Source organism: Micropterus salmoides, unplaced genomic scaffold (assembly GCF_014851395.1).
Source record: "Micropterus salmoides isolate LMB-PRFRI ecotype aquatic unplaced genomic scaffold, ASM1485139v1 Ms_hic_scaffold_10, whole genome shotgun sequence".
In the NCBI taxonomy this organism is placed as follows: Eukaryota; Metazoa; Chordata; class Actinopteri; order Centrarchiformes; family Centrarchidae; genus Micropterus; species Micropterus salmoides.
The window spans coordinates 22,614,929-22,641,702 of record NW_024040041.1 but is presented as its reverse complement, the minus strand read 5'-3'; the positions used below and the strand labels follow the sequence as shown (position 1 = coordinate 22,641,702).

The 26,774-nt window shown below is 39.2% G+C and overlaps 1 protein-coding gene and 1 long non-coding RNA gene across 2 annotated transcripts; one reads left to right on the top strand and one right to left on the bottom strand.

The window, feature by feature from the left end:
* Positions 1 to 321: 321 nt before the first annotated feature.
* LOC119917902 (hemicentin-1-like) lies at positions 322 to 25,754 on the bottom strand (the record flags this gene model as incomplete). The annotated part of the gene is given in 20 exon segments (XM_038738320.1): positions 322 to 801; positions 880 to 1,134; positions 2,701 to 3,033; positions 3,132 to 3,398; positions 4,146 to 4,299; positions 7,067 to 7,221; positions 7,456 to 7,719; positions 7,854 to 8,180; positions 8,282 to 8,557; positions 9,560 to 9,582; positions 12,915 to 13,116; positions 16,563 to 16,805; positions 17,251 to 17,469; positions 18,059 to 18,223; positions 18,335 to 18,595; positions 22,396 to 22,659; positions 22,775 to 23,005; positions 23,329 to 23,550; positions 24,870 to 25,196; positions 25,470 to 25,754. Coding segments are annotated over 20 exon segments (4,481 nt in total), but the record flags the coding sequence as incomplete, so codon positions are not given.
* On the top strand, positions 19,526 to 22,031 carry LOC119891234. The gene is made up of 3 exons (XR_005442413.1): positions 19,526 to 19,916; positions 21,597 to 21,750; positions 21,828 to 22,031. It is a non-coding gene; the product is annotated as an uncharacterized LOC119891234 (long non-coding RNA).
* Positions 25,755 to 26,774: the final 1,020 nt, after the last annotated feature.

Sequence of the window (26,774 nt, the reverse complement as noted above, 5' to 3'; positions counted from 1 at the left end):
CTGGCGGTCGAAGGTCAGTGTACCCAGACACATTTTACCACAGTCAGTCAAATGACTAATTCTACTGAAAGTGGGCTGGAAAAAATAAATAAATGCCATAAATTAATAGTTATTTTGAATATTACTTGTCAAAGGGAGTTTTTAATCAACTGTGTTGCTGTGCTCTCATGCTTATGTTAAGTGACTGTAAAACTTGTCAAGTAACATAGGCTACTGCTAGTACTAATACATAATCTTATAATACTAGGTATAGTATGAATAAATGAAAAACAATGTTATTTTTTTAACTTTTATTCATAAAGATACACAAATCAAGAAACATGTTCATATTTACAGTAGTGGCCTGCTGATCTTTAACATTCAGTATTAAAGTTGATGCATTAATGATAATGTAGTCATCATTGCTATAGCTATCAAGAGTATAGCTACACAATTGTAATGTTACAAGATAATTTCATTAATAGGAAAATAAGTCTAGGAAAAATATAAATTAGATACAGGATATCACATGGAAAGCACAAAAAGTGTATTATATACTAAACCACCGATCTATCTCACAGAACACGTTAAATGGGAAAATAGTGAAAAATTAAATGACAGTTATCGAACATAGTTTATTCAGATCTTTAAGAGAGATCTAATTTTGCCTGATACCAAGATTCTCATAAATATCTGTTGAATCATGAATGCATTGTCATTTCCGTCTCCAAAGATGCAACAGTAAAATCCCCTTAGTTTAATTCTCCTTGTGTGTCCAATGTGGTCATCTGATCCCATCTCAAGATCTCTTGTTTCAAATACCTAAGTGAAAGCAAAAGAAGACGCTGATTAGGACGCAGGATAAAGAGACAACTTGCACATGTGCACTTTCCCCTCTACCTTTGGTCTTGGCCTTGACAATAAACTCCTTGCTCTTCTTCTCCAGTGTATTGGAGGCAGTGCAGATGTAGGTCCCTGGGAGAAGCGAGGACGAGGTAAGAACTGCTTCTTCCTCCATCCTTGCCAGAATGGCATGGGAGGATTGCCAGCTGTACACAGGTGTTGGGTTTCCTGTGGCAGTGCAGTTCAAGGTCATTTCAGAACCCACTATAAGGTCCAAAACTTCTGATTCAGGACTGAGGAACATTGGGGGGACTAGAGAAAAGATCAGAAGGATTATATATACCATCTTCAATGTATTACTAACCATATAACTCTTCTTAAGACCGGAAATAGCCTCATGGGTCCGTGTACGTTCTGATAGTTTGTTTTTTCGTTTGAACAAATAAACGAACAAACGAGAAAAACACCTTTTTTTCGTTTGTCCTTTCAAACCAAAAACGAAGAAACGGGAAAAAAAGACTCGTTCTCCCGTTTTTTGGTTTCTAAATCCAAAAACGAAAAACGACTAAACCAAATTCAAATAATAGTCCGATTTTGGTTTTATGAAATTCCTATTTTCATTTTACGTTTGAAGATAGGCCTAGACGTTAAGAAAAGAAGGACCGGTGAGCCAGGTGACCCGGAAGTAAGAGTATAGACATTAAAATAAAAGCCAAGAGCGGTCGGATCTGTAACATTATGCAGCACTAACGTTATACCAGGGTGATGTTAGGTGAAATTAAATAAATAAATAATCACACCTGGACCGAGAGAAATACGTTAGCAACAGCAGTTGATTGCATGCACTATAATATTGGGCATTTATTCATGTAAACAGCAAGAGTCACGTTTTTTAAACACATTGTTTGGTGCAGTACAGTTGGTAGGCTAATATAGGTTAACCTAAGAAATTATTGTGTGTTTAGAGTTGTTACTGTCACCTCATGGCTTCACAGTCAAGGTTCTGCAGCCATAAATTGTACATTCAATGCCTTTGAACGCATGTATGTGCTATATATGTTGAATAAATGTTGTACGGAAAGACTTGTATGGATTCTCTTCTTGCATGACCCAATGGGAGTGTTATATGTTATATACACTGGAATGTGTATGGAGGAGAAAGATTCACACAGTATAAAGACACAGTACAGGCCTTCATTTAAATCCTGCCACCTGCAGGTAGAAAGGGGGAACAGCTTGGTTCATTACGGTGGAAACCACATTAAATATTTATTTAATATTAAACATATAGCGCTGACAGTAACAACTCTAAACACACAATCATTTCTTAGGTTAACCTATATTAGCCTACCAACTGTACTGCACCAAACAATGTGTTTAAAAAACGTGACTCTTGATGTTTACATGAATAAATGCCCAATATTATAGTGCATGCAATCAACTGCTGTTGCTAACGTATTTCTCTCGGTCCAGGTGTATTTATTTAATTTCACCTAGCATCACCCTGGTATAACGTTAGTGCTGCATAATGTTACAGATCCGACCGCTCTTGGCTTTTATTTTAATGTCTATACTCTTACTTCCGGGTCACCTGGCTCACCGGTCCTTCTTTTCTTAACGTCTAGGCCTATCTTCAAACGTAAAATGAAAATAGGAATTTCATAAAACCAAAATCGGACTATTATTTGAATTTGGTTTAGTCGTTTTTCGTTTTTGGATTTAGAAACCAAAAACGGGAGAACGAGTCTTTTTTTCCCCGTTTCTTCGTTTTTGGTTTGAAAGGACAAACGAAGAAAAGGTGGTTTTCTCGTTTGTTCGTTTATTGGTTCAAACGAAAAAACAAACTATCAGAACGTACACGGACCCTTCATGACTTACAGTACACAGAGGCATTAAGAGGCTCCGAGGTCACAGTAGGAGGTGGATGTGGTCCCTCTGGACCGAGCTCCAGCACTGCTGCACACCTGTACTGTGCTCCATTCTCAGCTTTGGTTGGTGTGATCAGGAGGATAGAGGACACTTGAACGGGCGAGGAAGATGTGAGGTCAGAGAAGGAGTGGTTATAAACCTCAGTCTGCCCTTTGTACCACCTCAGAGTGAGGTACTGAACAGGAGCAATATTCTGAACCTCGCAGAGTAACTGGTACTCTTTCCCTTCCACCATGGGGCCAGTGTGGTTCACAGGCCTGATGGAGACACTATCCGGGGTTTCTAAATAAATAATACACAAAGTTCACATCATTCAAACCGGTTTATGTGAGTAATAAGTTTCCACATGTATAGGCCTATTAAAACAACAGTTGACTCACTGTAAAGAACCAGGTTGAGTTTTTCCTCACACTGTCTCGGAGCTGTGAAGAACACACCATAACAGATAGGCTCCTCTATCCAATCAATGAGACTGTCCACCTTCCACTGGACAGACAGGTCCTGTTGAGTGTGTGCAGCGCTGATGGCCGATTCCCAGCCCAGGACACGTACCGGGCGAGCGGCTTCACAGCTGACTGACACCGGCTCCCCAAAGCCCACCACCACCCTGGAGGGCTTGAGGATTAGGGAGCAACCTTCACCTGACACTGAGACATACAGAAGCACCCACCATCATGATAGCCAGCTTCAACACCACCACAACCTTCTTTCCACTTAAAGCACTTTAGTAGAGTAAAGGCAAGAAGGCTGCAGGTATTAGGCCTATGTAACCCTGTTACAACCCACACAGGACAATCACAAGTAATAAATCAGGAATAGCCTAATATTCGCCAAACACTCTGTGTATAATATTGAATTGATAGATATCTTTTAAATTATTTATTTCTATGCTATAGCAACAAAATGTTGGCCTATTCAGAATTAGACCTACAGCTTAACAGATAGCCCGTCACAATGTTGCAGAAACAAAAAGTTGCAGAAAGTAGCGTAGTTACCTAAACACAAATAGGTATATTTTAGGCTACAAAGATCTAAAATAGGTACACATGGTCTAATTCCACGAGGACTGTCTTTTACTGGAAAAATAAACAAACGCTTGTTGATGCACTGATGGTCCTTATCATGTTCATTTTATCACCGACTGGAGGTCATAATTACGGTAACCTAACTTACGCTTCCGTTTATCACTAAAGCACGATATTTACAAGACACTTACTGCACCAAACATCATCTAGGAATACGTAATATATTTATGTTTATGCATACTACCGCCGACTACAGTTTGCCTACGCTTTCATTTATCACTACACCGCTATTCCCATGAGAAAACTATTGCACAAAACCTCATCTTTAAAAATAAGTGCGAGCACAGCATGTTGCCTACAACGTCTTACCTGAGTAAAACATGCAAAGCGTCAGAATCCATTGAAGAAAGTTGTTCCCCATGTTATTTACTGAGCTGTCGTTGAGGGCCGAGAGAAAGAAAATTCCAACTTGGACAAGCTTGGTTACTCTGCAGGGAACTATGTTGTAACAAAAGGGCCCCCTTCATCCCAGCTGACTTTGTGGGTGGGGGGTAAAAGGGAAAGAGGGAAATTTAACAGGTGGTATGCCTCTAAAGAGAAACAAGCCTTTGTGCCGGACTGATCTTATATAGGCTATTAAGCATTTTTAGCAACAATTATAGTCCTACAGATACCACAGCAAATGTCTAACTAGCATTTATGTAAACATACAATACCACAGTACTAGTGTGCAAATAATATTGTGGTTAGGAAATAAGATTAATACATACGTTTTCAATATCTGGTTCATTATAGTGCAGAGCAAAATACAAAGTTGTCTCTTTTGAAGTATTCCAATACATTTATAATAATTGTGGTAAAGTTCAAATCATTAAACTAGCCTATTTTTGTAGTCCAAACTTTCCCTTCTTCTATAAGCTGAACATATATCTGAACTTGTTTGTTATATTGAGTCAAGGGTTTCATGTTGTCTACATACATTTATGTCTGCATTCCAGCCTTAGGTGCAGTCATGTTATGCTGTCAAACCAACTATTTTATCTCCTCTTGCTGTCAAAACGTGACTGGCTGTGAACAAAAGCCCGTTTTCAGTCCTGCCTGCATGCTTGTCCCCTGTTGCTTCTGAGCACCATGCTTTGAGAATTCCCAGCAGGCAGGAGTGTTGGTGTGGTGCAGCATGTAGCTTGTAAGACTTGCACTGTGACCAGAATGCTACACAGCATATCCGCTCTCACCGCTACTGCAGTGCAAGTGAGAAAGTAATTGGATGCTTTTTGGTGTATTTATAGAGCGCATAGCTGGGAATCTCAATGCACAGATTAAGAGTTCATGCTCACTTCACTTTGAATATGCTGCTTGTTCTTCAAGTTCTCTAGAGAAATGTGTTAAGTTTGTGTGTCTATAATAAAACTTTTTTTTTTAAACTCCCTGACAAATTGAGCAATATCCACTCTGCCAGGTTGTTATAGCAACACAGTCAGAGCATACACAAACAGTGCTTTCTGGCAAGACCTTTAGTGAGAATGACAGGGACTGAACATAAAGAACATGGTCACATGGGTTCAGAAAAAATAGATTTATCTTGGCAACCGTAGACAGGACAACAAATGCTCTCCTTTACGTTCTCTTTGTACACTACTAATTAGTATGGCAGTCTCAGCAGTGTATAATGTAAGCCAGATTGAAAGGGGGTCTGGGGGGTTGACAAAAGATGGCAGTGAAACATATTGATGAAAGACACTGGTTTGACTTTGCCTCAATCATTATTCTGCAAAAGGACAGAGATGTTGGTTTAATTTAGCAAGTGATGTTGATGTATATGCAAAACCTGTTCATGCACACAATGCATTTACAGAACATTTTAAACAATATTCCCTTGAAAATAACATCTCTCAATTTAAACTTTCATTTCACTTACTTTTCATTTCATTCAGTAACAAAGGTTTACAAATGGAAATCAGCATTTTGTACTTCAGACAGATTGTATGTCTCACACAGGATTTAGTGGCTCATATTTGGGTCATTTCAATAAAGCAACAAACTTTCATCAAATGAAATTGTGGGCACACCATAAAAATGGCATGGTTCATCTTTTCAGTGCAAAAACATTCAAGAGTCATATCAGTGCATACACACAAAACAATATTTGGTAAATATTATTTTACAGAACATGACATTAGCATAATTTATGCACATACAAAAATGAAATGTATAATAACTATAAAAAAACTCACTATCAACAATGTGCCCCATTGGAGTATTCAGATCACGCTCAAGTATTTACTCTAGCTGGACTGTGCTGTATGGAGTACAAAATAGACACAAAACAATCCTGAGTGCATGAAAACATCATGAGGAGCAACTAAATTTTTTCCTTAAAATTGGTCTCGTACAAAGACCTCTTGTGTTGCTTGTAAAATGAAAAAAGAATAACAAGGCAGTCATGCTAGCAATAAAGTAACAATGACTGTTGAATCAGTACCATTAAGTTGCTCCCAGTCATACCTCTCCTGTGACTTATAATAAAAATAGGATTTTCCCAGAACAGTACTGAGTGACGACAGGCATACATACCCAAATTAAGTTTCTGGCCACATGGCGGCACAAAAAAAATCTACACCCTGACAAACCTACTGCTTATCATTGCCCTATAAATGTCTTACATCTAATGTGTCCAATAGATATTATTTTTTCAGATCTTTTTAGTCTCCACCATACAGTCCATGATCACACCAATTCTTTAAAAAAATCTGTCTTTGCTATGTTCAAATGGCATTGTTGGACAGATAGCATACAGAGGGTTTAAGGTTTTTTTGTTATTGCTGGAAATAACTTGCCGCTGGCGGTGGATACAAAGTTGACGAGAGCGACAGAGTGAACCATACAGTAAATGTACAGGACATAAAACTGGAGAAAATCTGGGCTCTGTCTGTCCTCTCATCGTGCTGTTAGTCTGCTCCTACATTACCTCAACATTTGAAATAAGTGACTCATGCTTCCAAAATAACATCAGGCGTGGGGGAAAAATCTTATCACCAACCTGCTGCATGCAGATTTGCAGTAACTAGGTTACTCTAAGTAACCTGATTTCATGAGTGCATGTAAATGTACCGTTTGTTAATATAACAATGTTGATTAGTTGAGCTTTAAAAGGCAGTTGCCGGGATTACGTAATTTTAAAGCTGCAGTGGCCAAGCATGAGTCAGCGGACTCTCCAAGCACAAAAATATTAAAAAGCACCACTTTCATTGTAAAGCCATGCAAAATTGAATTAAAAAAAGTCAGCTTCATACAGGTCCTGATGAGGCAGGATGTCCTCTGAGATAGCCGCCTCTGCTGAAGGAAAATGTGCCTTCAGGTGTCACAAAAAAAGCCCCGCCAATGAGGAGCAGGACTCCCAGGGCCGCAAATACTCCAACCAAGGCTGCAAAAGTTGTTTGATCCCCTGTTGGAGATGGGAGAGTTACATTCTCTTTCTCAGCTCATTTGTTCAGACCATACATTCCAAAGTAAAAATTAAAACAAACAATACATCCATTCAAATCCAGTGAAAAAGCTGTGATCCCAGGGTGTCTATCTGGAAACCAGCATTAAGAAATTATAGAATATTTAACACTGCAAGACAATAATGGATTAGAATAGGCTCAGAAACATAATTACTTTAGTAACAATATCTTACTTGTAGCTTTGATGACAGTGAAATATTTGGTCTTGGTGCCCCGGATATTAGCCACTGTACAGTTATAGGTCCCTGGAAGCTGAATGGACAGGGTCAAAATAGGTTGATTCTCATTTTGGTCCTCCTTCGACTGTTGTATTGGATGTGGAACATGCCAACTGTATGCTGGCATTGGGTTTCCTCTGGCAGTGCAATTTAAAATCATTTTACTACGATCTGGAAGTTCCAGCGTCTCATTTGCAGGCCCAGTGAAGGTTGGTGGGTCTGAAGTCAAAAAGAAATTAAAAATAAAGATAGAGAGAAAAAGACAAAATAGAAAGTAAAATACAATCAGAGAAAGTCAAAACACACCCAATGTTCTCTTACAAAATAATTAATAATAAGATGCCAAAACTTACACTGTACATTCATTTCATGTGAATTTGATTGGATTGCGGGAGGATTTGGTGCTGTTGGCTCAAATTTCAGCTTTGCTTCACACCAGATCTGAGCACCATTATCATCTCTATGGGCGGTCAGATTGTAGACTGATGTCATATTGACTGGAGTTTGATGGGACTCGTCAAATGTCTGAGTATAGAATACCTTATTTCCTTTGTGCCAGTTCACAGAAAGGTTTCTTACAGGTGCAACATTAACAATGTCACACTGCATGCGGTAAGTTTGACCTTCTACCATTGGGACCATTTGACTCAGGTGAGACATCGACACACTGTCCGGCATTTCTGTGTAAAAAAGTGACAAGTCCAAACATCAGTAGTATTGAATGATCAAAAACTACAACGGGCTTACTTGTCAACTTCAGATAAAGTTAAGGGCTACTTACTGTAAATGGTGAGTGGTAGTCTTTCTAAACACTGTGTATTGTCACTGCCAAAGGGATTGATAAAGCATATTGGATTTAAGTCCCATTCTTTCACAGCGGTTGCCTTTAAGGTAAGAAAAGTGGCATTCTCTCTCAGCGGTATGCCTCCGTTTGAAGACTCCCAGCCCATTCCGCTTGCCTTGATTTTTGAGCTGCATTTGACTGAGAACGAGTCTCCAAATCTCACTACAACTCTAGGAGGGCTCATCTCAAGACAGGAGGAACTCACATGCTTTCCTAGAAGTAATACACAAAGTACAAATAGTGGCCATGTACAAATCAGTGTATTACCCAGCATTATACAGCATTGTTTTGGATAATCTGGAATAGCAGTAGGCCTACCCCACTGACTTGTTAGTTAAACGATCTCACAGATATAAAACAAACCAAAATATATGTTTTTTAACCATAAAACTGTATTTCCAGTGAAAATATGTCGGGTCCTTATCTTTATGGTGCTTGAAAAGGTTTGAATAAAGTGTTTGACAAAATACAGTAGGCCTAACAATTTGCATAAACGCACTGTAAGAAACAAGTAGATATTTTTGTTACACTCAAATCCATGCCTTGTGTGTTGCTGCCCTTTTGTCCAAAAGTGGGATTTGAGGTAACGATCGACTTACTAAAGTTTACACATTATAAAAGTTATGGCAACTTGCAGATTATCGGTCTACCATTAATCTACCAAAACATGTGGTGGTTCAAATTTGATCCCACAATATGATCATTGGGAGCATGAATTTTAAGCAGACTAATGTTAATTAAACAATGGGCGTAGGTCGCAGCTGTAAGATACAGACTATCCAGACACAATAACGGAAGTAACTCTTACCTTGAATGTAGCACCACAATTAAAGCTAAAGAACACATAAATTAGTTAGCCTACCTGTACACGCTATTAAGGCGCTGAATATGAAGAACAACATGCTGATTTCGCCGGTGTGCCAACACTTTTACTAATTGAAAATATAAAAATGGTCCAGTTGACAACCGTGTCCCTCCTCGCTTTGTGCCGTAACTTCCACCAGGTGAGCTCATAGAAAGTCCCGAAAGGAAAAATATCTGATGATGCATTTACGTGTTCCTCGTTAAACACACCTCTAGTCCCATTTAATCACTGTGATACACCCAGAGGGCCTTTCCGAAACTAGATCCGCGCCACTTCCACTCCGACAAGGAGTGAACTCTGGTCGGAGTCACCCTCAGTATGGCGGGTGGATAGTGCCACGGATAACCTACCAAAGGAGACCGTCGTGTGACAGCTATATGGCGGGTGGATAGTGCCAGAGCGAGGATTACAAGGAGAAGGAGCAGTCTACCCTGCCGTCGCTGCCAGACCGTGTGGATTTTTGAATGGGAGCGATTGGGACGGCAGACGGGAGACCGGCGGCGACTTGGCGGCGAGTGTATGGAATCAACGTCTTCCGGCGGCGACGTCTTCCAGCGGCGACATCATGGCGGCGCATGTTCGAATTCCTGTATAAATATATGCCTACTAAATACATCTGAACTAGTTACGTCGCCTTACAACCATGTGATACACACGTCATCACTAGGTACGTAGCCACCAGTACACCATTGTCAGTGTAACTCCTATTTTAACTTTATTGAGTGAATTCAAGTCATGCTTTGTACAGCCTGTGTTAAATGCTTTTATTCTTGTGGTGAATGGGAACTCTGGAGTATCCTACAGTTCATAGCCTGTGTTGTGCTTTATTGTTTGGATTCACTGTCCTATAAAATTCCACTGAAGAATATAATGCTTTCACTTCCCCACAATGTGAAAATGGTTGTATTAGGCCTACAGCTATTAATCACTGAAGTATTAGAGCTGTTTCATGCTTATCAGTTTCTATTATTATTGTTGGCGCACATTTAAGTCGTTTTGCACACGTGTTTCGGGCGTGCTGTTTCCTTGTGGCTTAAAATAATAAAATAAAATAAAATAATAAATTTTAAAAAGTCTGAACTTAACGCCGGATATGCCAATCCATTTATTAATATAACGAAAAATAAAACATTTATTCAATAATAACTTAACTCAAGTCAGTCTCCATAATTACACGCCGTGCCTCACGGTCAAAAACCATGCACCTCGCAGTGCGCCACACCTGCACTAATTACCCAATGTCTTAAGTAGACTTGTGGCTGCACACAGCGCCAACCCATGGCTATACACAGAATGGCTCCAACAATTATTATTATTATTTGTTATGGGCATTTGCCTTTGGTTATTTTATTGGCAACAATATATTTTAAATGTATATTGCTGCATAATGATTTGGATTAGTTTGATCATGCTAATGTGTTACTAATCAGTGTAATCCTAAAGGAGTTATAACATACTATGTTGCCTTATGTCTGCACTTTTTTTTAGCAGTTACATTGTTACAAGACAGCAAATTAAAAATCTTAAGACCCTCAGTGAAGTTCTTAATTTTCCATCGGGATGCTACACTAAGAGAAACCAGCATACTATTATACAATGATACAAACGTAATTTCCCACTCTGTATAGCTTATTGTTAATGCTCATAATATAAAGCTCCCATGATTCTATACCAAGAAGAACACCATTTAATGTTCAACTGTAGACAAACATACAAGCAGTGTTGGGGAGTAACTACTTACATGCAATTTAGTCAAATAATTTAATTACAAAATAAATGTAAGTGTTATCTGTTACAGTTAGGCCGACTGGTAAAATATGTAATTAAATCACAATTTCTTATGAAAATGTTTAAGATGCCATCTGAATATTTTCTTTAAAAAGCTTGGCTATATGTTGAATAATATTCATTTTTTTGCTTTGCCAACCACCAATAAAAAAGAGAAAAAAGAAGAAGTTTGAGAAAAAAAAAAAAACAAGCCCGACGGCGACGGGCTTATCAACGAGGTTGTGCACTGGCGACGGAGTAGCCTATCCACACATGTAGCTGTCACACGACCGTCTCCTTTGGTAGGTTATCCGTGGCACTATCCACCCGCCATACTCCTGGTAATCCTCGCTCTGACACTATACACCCGCCATAACGGCAGGGTAGACTGCTCCTTCTCCTTCTGCTGGTAATCCTCGCTCTGACACTATACACCCGCCACACCCTCACAGCCAAATCGAGCTCCCAGTTTTGGATTGATGTGGAGGAAAATTGTGTTATAACGAAACTGAAAGCATTTGTCATTCATTTTGTGTTTGTGTTCGTGTGCAAAGGATTAGATATTTACGAAAAATAAATATTATATGCTATTATGAAAAGATTGTTAGTCATTGTAAAGAAAAGCCTATAGGCCTATATTTATAGAACTATAACAATTTACATACCATATCTATAACTTCTTTAGTCCTCTGTTCCTTCCAAAAAGACAGAAATTCAAAGTTTGGGTCACAGTTGCGATCTAAGGTGAATTTACCAGGCAAGAACTAGCAGCTTCTGTTATATAAATATATATATATTTACGTACCATAGACATAGTCGGGCCTGTAAGATTTCAACAACAATGAATATTTTTAATATTAAAATACAGTTTTACACCAGTCAAATATTTACAGCTGTATTCACAAATGTGTAACATATCCTAATGTTCTTATATCCAGGTAGGACTTCAACCTCATTATCTTTTCCAACATTTGTAATGTTTACATACCTGTCTGCAGTCCATTTTCAACCCTAAACTGTTCCATCTTTACTGTTTCATAAATAAATATAAGGCTTTGCTTTTACATAAAATATTATCCCGAATATACAGTTCTGATAGGCATTAGGCAATAATGCCTGCAGTCACTCATACAAAAGCATATAACTGTGGAACAAGATAATTTGTCCCATAAGGCCGGAGCCTGACAAAGTATGGCACAACAAAGGGCAAGGCACAGAGAAGGCTGTAAGTGCACGAGTGGCTTACAAAGAATATTGAAGCGACAATGGGCTCAATGGAAAGCGTGCACAAGCAATAGTGTCCACAAACTGAGCAAAGCTGCTCTCCTTTTTCACAGTGCCGCAGTGTCACACCTTCAGAGGCCAATAAGAAGTGGCACATTTCCTGTTAGTGTGACTGTTAAAACCACAGCAGCCTCAGGGTCACCACTTTTAAATTTAATGCATGGTAAAATCATGTTTGGTTTGTAAAATAATTACATACACACATTTGTAGTTTGAGTGAAAATTAAGGGGGCAAGCACTGGTAAACTCAAGGTCAATAAAAAAACATTCATAATCATATCAAACTCCCTTTGTGCTTGTAAAAAAATCAAAAAGGTTGATCTGGCGGGTCAGAACCAAATTTTGAGTCCAGTGTCCAGTGAAAACAGGTAAAATCCAGTAGTAAATATAAAAACGTACATCTCATGCCAAAGTTGCTCATTTTCATTATTTGATTATTCCACGCTGGGTAAAATACTATTATGTGTGGGAAAATAGATGCAAGGATAACAGTGCGTGTGAAGTTTGGAGGAAGGGATTTCCGAACAAACAATGAGAGCCTGCTGGCGGAGTGGCACTCAGACTTTTCAAACAATGTAGTTTCTGTTGGCATAAGAGATGCAGCTCGTTCAGAGTGGTCAGCTCTCCATTCTGTGCTATCAACAGATACACTGCTAAGACAGTTTGGTCATAGGAAACTGCATGTCCCAGCCGTTGTGAGCTACGTTGGCATTGTTGGTGTTGAGTTTGGGGTTTTTAAGACTGTAGTGGCGCATCCTGGTGTTCTTGTAGTAGATCGAGTAGATGAAGACGAAAATGATGGAGATGGCAACTACTGTGACAGCCACAAATCCAGCTATGAGGGGAAGGTAGTCCTCTGTAATGAAAACAATCCAACGCAACATATTAATGTTTAAGAATTTCAAAACACACTGCTATAAACACAAGTGCAGGATCAATGAAGATGCACTTTACTAAAGTATATGGATGCAGAAATAAAAAATTATGAGAAGGTTGCTAGGTATCTACTTACAATTTTAACATACGACCTATCCTCCAACAAAAAGATAGGCTAATTGTATTTGTATGATTATTGTGAAAACTGGAAGCCCCTCATGTTATAACATCTGACAACAGAAAACAAGTCACTGTGTTCATATTATATACAAATCTCCGACCATTGCACCAGCCTTCTGCCTTTTAGTTTCTGTCTAAAACAGCATTGTACGATACCGCTCAGAGAAATCACACGGCTCCATTTTGATATAAATGTACTGTATATGGCTGGATAGAATCCTTCATGAAGCTTTTTGGCTTTTGCTCTGCTACGTGAGGTTAATTTCTACTTATACACATAAAATATAAAATGCATAAATGTACACTGTCCTGAGCACGATTATATCTACACAGCTCTCGCTTTTTCTGTTGATTTAATATGCACTGGTACAACCTTGCTCTGAATAAAAGGTTCTAGATTACAGTCACACAGAGAAATTGTGGGGGGAAATAAATAAATAATAATTTGCAGCTTTGCTAAAGTTTTGAGTAACAGAAACACATGGAAATTAAATTGTACATATGGGATAAGAGTATATTTAATGGCTTCAACCCCTTCTGCCAGAGATCTGGGCCCGTATTTATCAATCTTCTCAGATTTACTCATAAGAACACTGCTAAAAACTGACTTAAGAGTTAAAAAAAAATTCTTGGCTCAAAGCTGTGCTTAAAAGTTAGTTATCAAGCATCATGGTCCTAATTTGAGTGAAATGTAGGATAAAATCTTAAGTGTCAGTCTTAGTGCTGATTTACGACACTTTGCTGTGCTGCAAACAGGATTTGGATGATGACGTAGGCAAGGACCAATAACTGAATAGATTTCCTTATTTAAGAATATTCTCATATAAATTCACATTGAATGGTGAAATTCCTAAGAGGAGTTTATATTCAACACACATTTAATATACAGGTGAAACTCGAAAAATTAGCATATCGTGCAAAAGTTCATTTATTTCAGTAATTCAACTTAAAAGGTGAAACTAATATATTAAATAGACTCATTACATGCAAAGTGAGATATTTCAAGCCTTTATCTGATATAATTTTGATGATTATTGCGTACAGCTTATGAAAACCCCAAATTCAAAATCTCAGAAAATTAGAATATTGTGAAAAGGTTCCGTATTATAGGCTCAAAGTGTCACACTCTAATCAGCTAATTAATCCAAAACACCTGCAAATGGTTCCTGAGCCTTTAATTGGTCTCTCAGTCTGGTTCAGTGGAATTCACACTCATGGAGAGGACTGCTGACCTGACAGTTGTGCAGAAAACCATCATTGACACCCTCCACAGGGAGGGAAAGCCTCAAAAGGTAATTGCAAAAGAAGTTGGATGTTCTCAAAGTGCTGTATCAAGGCACATTAATAGAAAGTTAAGTGGAAGGGAAACGTGTGGAAGTAAAAGGTGCACAAGCAGCAGGGATGTCCGTAGCCTGGAGAGGATTGTCAGGTAAAGGCCATTCAAATGTGTGGGGGAGCTTCACAAGGAGTGGACTGAGGCTGGAGTTACTGCATCAAGAGCCACACAGACGGGTCCTGGACATGGACTTCAAATGTCATATTCCTCTTGTCAAGCCGCTCCTGAACAACAAACAACATCAGAAGCGTCTTACCTGGGCTAAAGAAAAAAAGAACTGGTCTGTTTCTCAATGGTCCAAAGTCCTCTTTTGTGATGAGAGCAAATTTTGCATCTCATTTGGAAACCAAGGTCCCAGAGTCTGGAGGAAGAATGGAGAGGCACACAATCCAAGATGCTTGAAGTCCAGTATGAAGTTTCCAGTCTGTGTTGGTTTGGGGAGCCATGTCATCTGCTGGTCTACCAGGACATTTTAGAGCACTGCCTTCAGCAGATGAGCTTTATGGAGATGCTGACTTCATTTTCCAGCAGGACTTGGCACCTGCCCACACTGCCAAAACTACCAAAACCTGGTTCAATGACCATGGGATTACTGTGCTTGATTGGCCAGCAAACTCGCCTGACCTGAACCCCATAGAGAATCTATGGGGCATTGCCATGAGAAAAATGAAAGACATGAGACCGAACAATGCAGAAGAGCAGAAGGCCGCTATTGAAGCATCCTGGTCCTCAACAGTGCCACAGGCTAATAGCATCCATGCCACGCCGCATTGAGGCAGTAATTCTTGCAAAAGGGGCCCAAACCAAGTACTGAGCACATATGCATGATTATACTTTCCAGAAGGCTGACATTTCTGTATTTAAAATCCTTTTTTTTATTGATTTCATGTAATATTCTAATTTTCTGAGATTTTCAATTTGGGGTTTTCATAAGCTGTACGCAATAATCATCTAAATTATATCAAATAAAGGCTTGAAATATCTCACTTTGCATGTAATGAGTCTATATATTAGTTTCACCTTTTAAGTTGAATTACTGAAATAAATGAACTTTTGCACGATATGCTAATTTTTCGAGTTTCACCTGTAATGAGGAATTTTCAAGATAATACATTATGATATACACAATAATAAATGAAAGATAAAAAAGTTTATCTTTATATGAGCGCCTTCAATAGCACCTACTACTCCTGGCAAGCCGGCTGTTCGCATGAATTGTGTTTGCTTCTGTTAGATTATGGGGCGTGTTGTTGGGAAGTCGATGAAACGCCTGACAATGAGTAAAGCTGTAAGTGCCATAACTGTTTCCATGACAATTCGGCTTAATGATGGTTGTGATGGCCCCAAATCATCAACATTGCTACATTTGTCCTGTGGCAAAGAAACGGAGTGTCATCACCACTGTCACTTTAGCTGAAAACGCATTACTGTCAGTACTGAGACGACGTCCCTCACCAACTCACTAATAAAGATGCCGCCTGCGCGTCCGACCCTGTCCTATGAACTGCGCATCGTCAAATAATTCAGAAACATTCTTGCTCTCCTGATAGATTTGCGCATGTCTCTGTCTCCACAGTGCCATCACAAGACCCTACTTGCAACTCCTAACCACTTGACAGACCTCTCTAGCTGTCTTAATTAACTGGGAGAGTAAGAGTGATCCTTAGCTTTAAGAAATTTGATGACTTGCTTTTATACTTAAGTTTGAAAGTTGGAGTAAATTTCATGAATTCTCAGCACTTTAGACTAAAATGGCACTTTGAGAAGTTTGATAAATACCGGCCCTGGTTTCACAAATCGGGGACTTTAAATTTTCAGGAAAAAGATCTATAATACATTTTTATAAGAAGACGTGCACTTTTTCCCTTCTAAAAATTACAAAATGCAGTTTAGATTAAGAGTGTCGTTACCTTTTAAAATCACTTCGACCTCACGGGAGACGGAACCAACGTCATTGGTGGCGCTGCAGTTGTAGAGGCCTGCTTCGGACACAATGAGTGTGTCTCCAGTCACATGGGGCTGTTTGTCTGAGCTGTAGTGCCACTGGATCTTTGGAGGTGGGTGACCCTCGGATTCACAAACGAGCTCCTCTGGATAACCTCTGAACACTGGGATTGTCTTTGGAAGCTTTGTGGTATTGATGACGGGCTTATCTGTTGTCAAATAATGGCAAATAGAGCAGAGTGAGGTCAAAGACTATTCAAAGACTGTGACCCCAAAAGATTTACAGTACCTTTAGTATAACTACACTTGTGAAGCCCCTAATTCTAGAGCTTAAGTGATTAATCAATTAGTTGTCAACTATTGCCAACTATTTTTAAAATGGATTAATGGATTTGAGTAGTTTTTCAAAATTCTCCTATTCCAGCTTCTTACATGTGAATATTTTTTACTCCTATATGATAGTAAAGTGAATATCTTTGGGTTGTTAACAAAACAAGACATTTGAGGATGTCGTCTTGGGCTTTTTGAAACATTCATCAACATTTTTCCACCAGACCAAAACAACTAATCGATTAATCGATGTCCACCATGACTTGATCTTACAGTGTTGCATTAATCGTTACTAGTGAGCAGCAAATGCAAGTGTGATCTCACAGTAGACAGTGATGTTGAGAGGGCTGGACATCATGTTTGGAGGAGGCTGTGGTCCCTCAGGTCCGAGGTCCAAATGAGCCTCACATCTCAACTCCGCTCCCTTATGCTTTCTGTTCAGAGAGATGCTAATGGTAGACGACACATTTACCGGGGATCGGATCACATTCACGTTACAGTTTGTGCTGTTCTCAGGCGGGCAGCTAGTCACTTTCATTGGACCTGGTGGACAAATGGAATATTTTGGGAGAAATACAAAGTAAGAAAACGACAAAAAGTAGATCCAAATATTTTGCCTTAGAAATTCAATTTTAACAATTTAAAGATAATGACAGTCAAGCATGACTCTTTTGGTTTGTCAACATATGTGTATTTCTCTCTCTGCTGTCAACATAAACTGATGTCTTGAGTTGAATTTTACACAATGCTGGATTCTTAAGAAAATAAACACTAAAACCTGTTACAGTGAACGTGTGTGCCCGACCTTTTGGCAGTTCCCTTTATTTTATACCATGATGTAAAGCATTTATGTTGATGAGGACAGACCTGTCTGCTTCAAAAATACAAACCAAAGAAGTTATTTCCTTGTTTTTAGAGTATCTTGAAAGGAGTCAAACACTTACGCACTAGAATAATAGATAAGCTGGTTGTGACACATCAGGCCGGCGAGAAAAACATTATCACTTCAACAAACTTCCTTCACAGTCCACAGTACTTATGAAAATAACTTTCTACAGACCATGAATCTACAAGATTGACTAGCACTGCTCGATGTCCTTGGCCTCAGAAAATGTAAAGAAAGTTTCCCCACCTGTGACAAGTGGTTTGAAGGTTTCATTCCCTTGGTACCACAGCACAGTGAGGTGTTGTGCAGGAGCAACGTTGGTAATGTCACACTGCAGCTGGAGCTCTCTCTCCTCCACCACCACTGAGCTCACGTTATCCACACGATGGATGGAGACACTGTCTGGAGTTTCTGGGGAGGTGATTTTATGTGGTGAGAGAAATATTCAGGATAGTTCCGATATTTCAGAAACACGTTTAAAGTTAATGACAGTTAAAGTAAAAAGAAGTTAGCAATACATACTGTAAAGAGTGATGTTTAAATTTTTCTGGCACTGTCCTATTCCCGTAAAATTTGCAATACAAAGAGGCCTTACGTCCCAGCCTTTATTGGTGTCAACAAGCCAAATTTTGCTTTTGACATCTGGCCGACCCTGCCAGTATATTTCTTGTAGATTTTTGGAGCCGGTGGATGTTGACTTGCATGTTGCATTCTGGTCTCTGCTTTGGTATTGTATCACCATCCTGTCTGGAGTTATTTCAATAGGGCATTCTTGCTCGGCACCTGTGGAATGATTGAGGGCGATAAATTTTATTCCAGACCAAGTTTATTCAGTTTCATTATCTTAACACATTGTTTTTTAATATCCAGCGCTGTTGTGAAACAGTGTGGAACAAAATCTGTGTCTCGGGAGGTAACAGGAAAACGCTCAGGAAGGAAATACCCTCCCCTTAGGAAAGTCTGCACTTGCTGCCCACCCTTCTTTGTGCTGGACATTTCAGCAATACCTATATTTCTGTGAAATGCGTCACATTCTACCCAGCCCATTCCCATCTAATATAACTAACTAACCAACAAAAGTGATCGGGAATTTTATCAGACAATACAGAGTGTGATGAGGCTTAAAATATTGCCTACAAAAGGTCACAATGCTTAGGCTACTAATGATCAGACACACCTTACACCACATAGCAATGTTCATGATTTTCCACTGGCATTCACAGACTCTCACTTAATCATTTGTCCCTATTCAAAGCAGTTTAAAAACATGAATTTGCCATTAAAAACAGAATTTCCAGTCACGTCTTAACTTAAAAAAACATCACTGTGTTGCTTAAAGTTACCTTATCATCCCTCAGAAGGCTACATAAATATACCAAAACAAGCCATCTTTTGTTCCTAAGTTAAATCTAATCGAGCTTTTCAATCTCGGCAGGAAAGAAAACATGACATCTATAACTAGCTCCCAGTTGGCACAACTTACTCGACACTGTCCCGTTAGAAAGCGTCAGCAGCTCTAAAGTCAAAAGGGCTGAAAGGACACAAAGAGAGTTTAAATCGCCCATTGGAATAAAGTCTGTTTTTTCCCGACAGCTGTCGACCCTCTTCTGTTACACTAAGCGGCTCTGAGGTTTCTCCTGCTTCCTCTCGGCTGCAAGGGGCGAGCCAGCGGCGACTTGTTGACTTTTTGGGAGAAAGCTAAGCTAAGCTATGGCTATGGCTGCATGCCCTGCACAGCTCCTAGCTCTCTACATCATCCCCGGAGAGGAAACTGGGAAGCAGCCCTCCCCCCAACACTGGGCGCACACACACACACACACACAAACACACACACACACAGCAAGCCCTCACACTCACACACAGCAAGCCCTCACACTCACTGTGTCTGTAAATGCTCCTAGCTGGTTGTGGAAGTTGGCTACAAGTTAGACTTTAGGGCAGGACACCAGTGATTTGGTTTTAGCATTATTATTGAATAGTTTGACCGCCACTGACAAATTGAAACATTCAAAGCAATTGTGTCGTGGCTTTGAAACACTCCGACCATGGACTCCGACACCCGTCTCCACGGTGGCATCTACTGGTCCCTTTTGATATCGAAACAGTAGGTGCCTTTGACTTCATGCGGCGCTGCGCAGCGCTGACTAAACGTGATGCATGCTGGTTAGAAATCGTTTTCTGATAAAATTGAGATATTTTCACTTAAAAGAACAAGACTAAAATATTTCATTAAATGCAAGAAGTCAGAGTGTTACAATTTCCCTGGTCTCCCCTACTCGATATTCAATCTAAATCTCTCAAACGTGTTTTTACCGGATACATACGTTGTAATAACCTAGGCTGCACAAAGTTGGAACCACACTTTTGCCTGGTCTCGCGGCATTTTTCTTTGCAATTGCCGCGAGATCAGTCATTGATCAACCAGAGACAAGTTAGAGCCTAGAAGTACTTTGTCGCAGCTCACAGCTCATACAGGTAAATGTCTCCGACTTTACGGCGCCGTTTTCATACCCCGCCCTTGCAGTCACCTGCAGCTCACGTTAGACTATGAAGTCGGCGAAAGCCCCCGTCATCTCGAATAATGACTGACCAACGTACGTGACCAACACGATTTCAGAGAAATCACCATACAACAAACACATAAACGCTTTCAGATGGTCAGAGACAGCAGATGGGGGTTGTAATAAAAGTGTGTTTAAATAAAACACATCCGTGTGTTGTTTCATAAGTAAGCCTAATCAGTCATTTTGCTGACGCTTTTATCCAAAGCCACTTAGAATTGCTATATAAAGGCTATCAGAGGTCGCGCGCCTCTGGAGCAACTAGGGGGATCTCACAAAGGGATGCGTCTTATCCACTAACCACAGCGTATTCATATTTTTGAACCAGAATACTTACAGGGTAAATTCTTTGTTACAGATACTCAGAATGGCAATAACAGTGGAATTTAGCGAGTAGAGAATATAATAAAAAGTATACAAATGAATCTAAGAATGTGGAATGTGGATATCTACAGTATTATACAGTAGCTTATTAACAGAGAGGTGTAATGATAAATAGCAGGAAAGATATAGGCCCTAGTGTAATAATAATGAATAATAACCAGCACTCATTTTTATTAATTCAGTTATTTATATTAAAAATTCTTAACTGAGTAAAGTTGAAGTTTTTTTTTTACAAGAATGATAAATTAAAAGTGGAACAATGTCTCACATTTGTTTTAAGTCAAGAATTTTATTCAGAAATATTCTGCTGTTTTTCTTTTCATAAATGAAAAAATGTGTTCACATGGAGCACTTAAGTGCTTAAGTAATAAGTATTTTTTGCCATTATATACAGGTATACGAGCAGATACACAGCACTTCGCTCCTGCCAATATATCAAAGGATCATACGTGTCCTTGGAACAAAAGCGTCTGTCAAATATTTTTAGCCTCCACAGTGGCATCAGCAGTTGTACTGTGAATGTCAGTATCGAGCGTCCCATCCCTAGTTCAGATATCCAAATGCCCACTTAAGAATACAACTTTAGAGCACATAGGGGGTTAAACATTCAGAATGATTTTTTAAAGCATGTAACAGTGGCTTTCAAAAATAATGTAAATATACAAAACAAGACCAAGAGACTTCAGCCATGCTAGCGGCTGTGTGAGGCTGTAGGTGCTTTGCATGCTAACATGCTCACAGTGACAATGCTATCATGTTGATGTTAAGCAGGTATAATGTTTGCCACGTTCACCATCTTAGTCAAAGTTGTTGAGCAATTTCATTTTCTGAACTGATAGGACAGGGGACTGCCAAATTTGTTAAAATTGATCCGGAGACATGAATGTCTGTACCGAAGTCCATGGCAAGTTGATGAGACATTTTCAACTCTCCCTTAAAAGACCCTATACCGTGTTCCATAAACACTACCTGAAAAAGACGCGGGACTTAGAGGTGAGTACTAATACAACATCACCAGTAGTTTTCAGGTCCCTGTACGTTAGACAGCAATCTAATTTTTCTGTCTCCAGGGTCAGTTTGGAAAGGTGACTCTCTACTTCTATGACCCGGCCCACGATGGGACTGGAGAGCGCGTGGCAGTGAAGGCTGTGAAACAAAAGATGGTTATGTGCCCGAGGGCTGGATGAAGGAGATTGAGATCTAGAAGTCCCTTTATCACAGCATTGTCAAGTACAAGGGCTGTTGTACTGAACTTGGTGAGTCCTCATCTGTTATCTGTCTGCTTCATATGTTTATTGAAATATACTGTACATCAACATACAGTGTGCTTGCTCAGTACTCTCTTTTAGCTCGAGGGGAAGATTCAGGGAATTGATTTTTTGTTCCTCTGTAAATATTGAAAATCTATTCAAAGTGCAAAACACTGCTTCCATTATATGTATATTCAATAATTTGAGCTTTCAACAAACAGTATGCTCAGCACCACAGCTCTTTCCAGCACCTGCCTTTGTAAAGTAATGGGAAAAGGAGGATAAAAGTACTGTTGCAAGTGGTGCAGCTAATTCTGAAGCTCTTTAAAAGAGTGCATTAACAGTTACTGAGTACATTAAAGTGGTATATACATTATATTGACCCTACCTTTTACAGTGACTCTGGCTGTTTTAGAGACATTTCCTCTGTCATTCGTGGCATGACATGTGTAGGAGCCCATGTTGTATGCAGTAGCATTGCGGATGTTAAGACGGGACACTCCATCTTCATTTTCCTCCATCACATTGGCAGTCCGGTAATAATTCCAGAAATATTTTGGTCGTGGGTTGCCCGTGGAGGAGCACTTCAGCGACACAGTAGAACCAAGGTTGACTTCAGAATCTTCGAGCTCAACTATCTGTGATGGTGGGTCTAGAGACAACAATTAAAGAATGTATGTCAGAGAAAAAGCAAATGCACTATGTATAGCATACAGAATCGCTCCTGCTAATAGTAGGTATTAAGGATTTTTATCAAAATAACTTACAAATGACATTAATCTCCACTGTGACATTCACACTTGTCAGATTGTTTGAAGCTGTGATCAAGTACTGCCCTGCATCACGTCTCGTGAATTTCTCCGGAAATTCCTCCACCTTCTCACCATCTTTGTACCAGACTGTCATAGGTTTAGGATAGCCCTTAACAATGCAGGTGAAGTTGTGAGGAGCGTATTCCATTCCAGTGTAAGTGCTTGGACACATCAACTCTGGTCCATCTGAAAGCAAAAACACAATAATACAATACTACGGACTATCTGCAAAATTAGTATTTTATAGATCTAAGTACTTCTTCTACCGCTACATCTAGCACTCTGGTAGCAGCTAGACCAAGCTTTATTTGTGCATCTATCCATTTGCACATATAAGCAATACTGAAAAAGGCACTAAATAAAATATCCTGGAGATAAATGAAAAGTGCAACCCAAAGAATCTGTGTGTAAAATATAAAAATGATAAAAAACATAATTCCCAAAACAAAATGTTTTGTTTCTTTATGCTTATGTGGCTGTTTGTGCTGGTGACTGGATGTGACACTCACACAGTACAGTAACCAGGAGTTCCTTTTGGATGGATGACAAGCCATTAGCTTCAATGGTGTACAGCCCTGCATTCTCCCTACTCAGAGGGACGGTCGGGTCTGTGAGCTTTTTGTCTTTCAGCCATTTGACAATTGGTTTGGGATTTCCTGTCACATTGCATAGCTTCTCCAAAGTTTCCCCTTCCAGTAATGCAGAACTGGAACATCGTACATCTGGTCCAACTAAACAGAAGCAAACAAAGCAACTATTTATACTATTGTGCTTTTATTTAACAGATTAAAAACAGCTAAGGCAAGAGAACTGACTGAAATGTGGGTGTTTTCCCCTTTTTAGACATGTGTTCTTTTAAGGCCAAGATCATTTATAGCTGCACGTGTTGGAAAAACTAGTAAAGTAAAATTGTAGTATTGTAAAAACATTCAGGCTGCAACTAACGATTCTTTTCATTATCGATCAAACTCATGATTATTTTCTTGATTTAAAGATATAATATGTAACCTTTCTGCATTAAAATGTCAAAAACAATGATGAGAGCTATGTAAGATTCTTTCTTGAGTTTGTATTTCCAAAAAAAATTTTAATCAAGATAACAATGCATTTCATTTGGTCACCTGTCATTGGCATTGGTTGTCTGCCAGAAGCTGTCATAAATTGAGTCTTTATTCTGTTCTAAGCCTCATTTTTACAATACTCTCTTTAGATCTTGGTCATTTTTAACTATAGATGATGGATTTCATACATTAGGATGTCTGGGTCATCATCTGGATGAAGATGAAGTTATTAAAGAAACAAGCTTAGCAAACATTATTGTTACCTTGTCTCGCAGCATCTTGTCACTGAACAGCGTCAGTGAAATACTGATTCATAAAGTAAAACTGCTTTATTCAATGTTTTTACAGATTCTGTTTATTTGGAAGAGGAAACCTTTGTGGACAATTCACCTCCTGATACAAAACCTCTGGAATGTCTGTATCTTAAGTTATCAGAAAAGCAAGCTTAGCAAATGTTAGCAGCAAGCTTTTTTTTTTTTTTTTTTTTTTACATGAAACTGTTTTATTGAGTGTTTTTAACAGTTTTAATCACCTGGTCCATTTATTTTGGAGAGCAGGAGACCTCTGTAAATAATTCACTTCTCAGTAAAAACCTTCTGAACTATGAACACTGAAGGAATCCTAATCGGGAGACGGTGACTGCATTGTGGTGAAGACAACGTGATCCTACGATAATTAATGACATCATCAAAGTATGTCTTTTATTATTGTTTTTATGTGAAAGACCCCTAGTTGCAGAAATGACATATTGTGCGTTTAATCGATGAATTGTTTGGTCTATTAAACATAAAAAACAGAGGTATTCTCAGTTTACTATAGTAAGAGAAGAAAGGCAGCAAATCCTCACAGGTTAGAGGCTGAAACTGTCAAATGTTTGGGTTTTATTTGATCAAAATAATAGTCATTAACATTCACCATTTCAAACTACCTCAATAGCCTAAATATGCATTTATTTTAAATAAATAGGTGAGTACGCATGATATACTTACAGTGAACTGTGATATTATACTCTTGTGAAGATACATTATATTGTGGCTCTTCTGGCCCCAGGTTCAAATGTGCCTTGCATCTGAATGTGACTCTGTCGTCTTGTCTAGTTGGTGTAAAGTTGAGGACAGATGACTGATTCACTGGTTTCTTACTGGGATTGTCAAAAGTGTCTGTTCGGACAATGACATCTCCTTTGTACCACTTTACAGTGAGATTTTGAACAGGGGCTATATTGTGGATGTCACAAGTGATGTTATAGTCCTCCTTTTCCTTCATCACACCATCTGAGCCACTGCTGGAGCTGATACGGATGGTCTCTGGGAATGCTGGAGAAAAATAAATCAGAAACAGCTTTATTGCCAAGTAGTTTTAACACATACAAGGGATTTGCTTTGTTGACTGGGTGAGTAGAAATAGATATAAGCCTATATCAATATAAAAATATGAAATAAGCAAGATATATTAAAAATAATTAGGCCTATAGACTATGTGCAAAATGGTTATTAACGTGCATTGGATTTGTAGCCTATTGTACAAATTAAGAAGATTCTGTTAGTCATAGTATCATTCTGTTCTATGAGAAAATAAGCAAGACTTACTGTAAATTACAATTATTAGGTCTTTGAAGCACTGTTTAAGACTATCATTTAATGGGTTGAAGTAGCATTGGGGTCTGATGTCCCATTCAGTTAGCGTCTTCGGAGTCCAATTCAAACTTCTGACATTCTTCACTATCCCTGTGCCTCCTGGAGCCTCCCAGCCCATTCCGTCAAACATACTCTCAGGCACACTTGCATGCATGCTGCAGTTGACTGAGACTGGGTCTCCATATCTCACCGCAACCCTGGGGGGGCTCAACTCAATGGGACAGTCGGCGTGTGCACCTACAGCATGGGAATGCAGTTACATGTGTCATATTTTCATAATTACCACAAGAGAAACATTCCATTGCAATTTTGCCTTTTACATAATGTCAAGCTAACTAAAAAAGGGGTAGGTTTTATTCAACAACTCCCACCTGGGTTTTGAGTGCATGCCCACAGTCTGAGTCAAAGAGTCATAGAAGCTAGTTCTGACTTCAAGTACAATAGGCTAATATTTCCTTTTCAGAGTAGCCTATCTAAAAATAGGAGCCTAACTAAACTTTCACTTTTTATTTTGAGCAACATGTGTGCACAAGAAGCCAAAACTAGTCAGCAAAGAGTGAAAAGAACATGCCGAAAAAATGTCAAATATTAAAACTGCTGAGAAAGAATATTGAGGTGAAAAAGAGGAAATAATTTTATAATTTAACCTACATGACTGGCCTCTGCCTGGCCTACCTATGTCCAGCTTTAGGTGCTTTCCCCAAACTGTCCCGACTGGCTACAAAAGCTTTTCACTTGGTTCCAGCAGTCAAGGCATCTTTTTAAAAAGTAGGAAAAGTGAATATCACATATGGCAATACGTTTGATGTGTTACAGAAACTCTTGACTTGTTTTTACCTTTAGGCTACTGCTTTCCAAGAACCCCCATGATAAGATTGTAGATTAAAGACATCTTTCTGTGTGCAGCTTTTTATTCCCAGCATTTTTCAATTCCATATTTTTAAACAGTGTTCTATTCTATAATGTGCAGCTTTTCTAGCATTTACTGTCCTCGTTCAGCGACACAGGAAACTCACAGACCAATCGCATGGGCTCTAATCGTCCCATGTGATTCTGCTCAGCCAATCAAGTCTGTGCATTGTTAAGCATTGCCAGAGCCGTTAACTGCCCTGAGCATTGCAGGTCGAGTCAGCGAGAGAGATACACAGAGGAAGAGAGGAGACGAAAGAGAAAAGAGACTTCACATGGCTTTTAACCAAGAATGTACAGATTCTCACATGTAGGCTACATTCTTCCCACGGGCAGTTCAAAACCGGA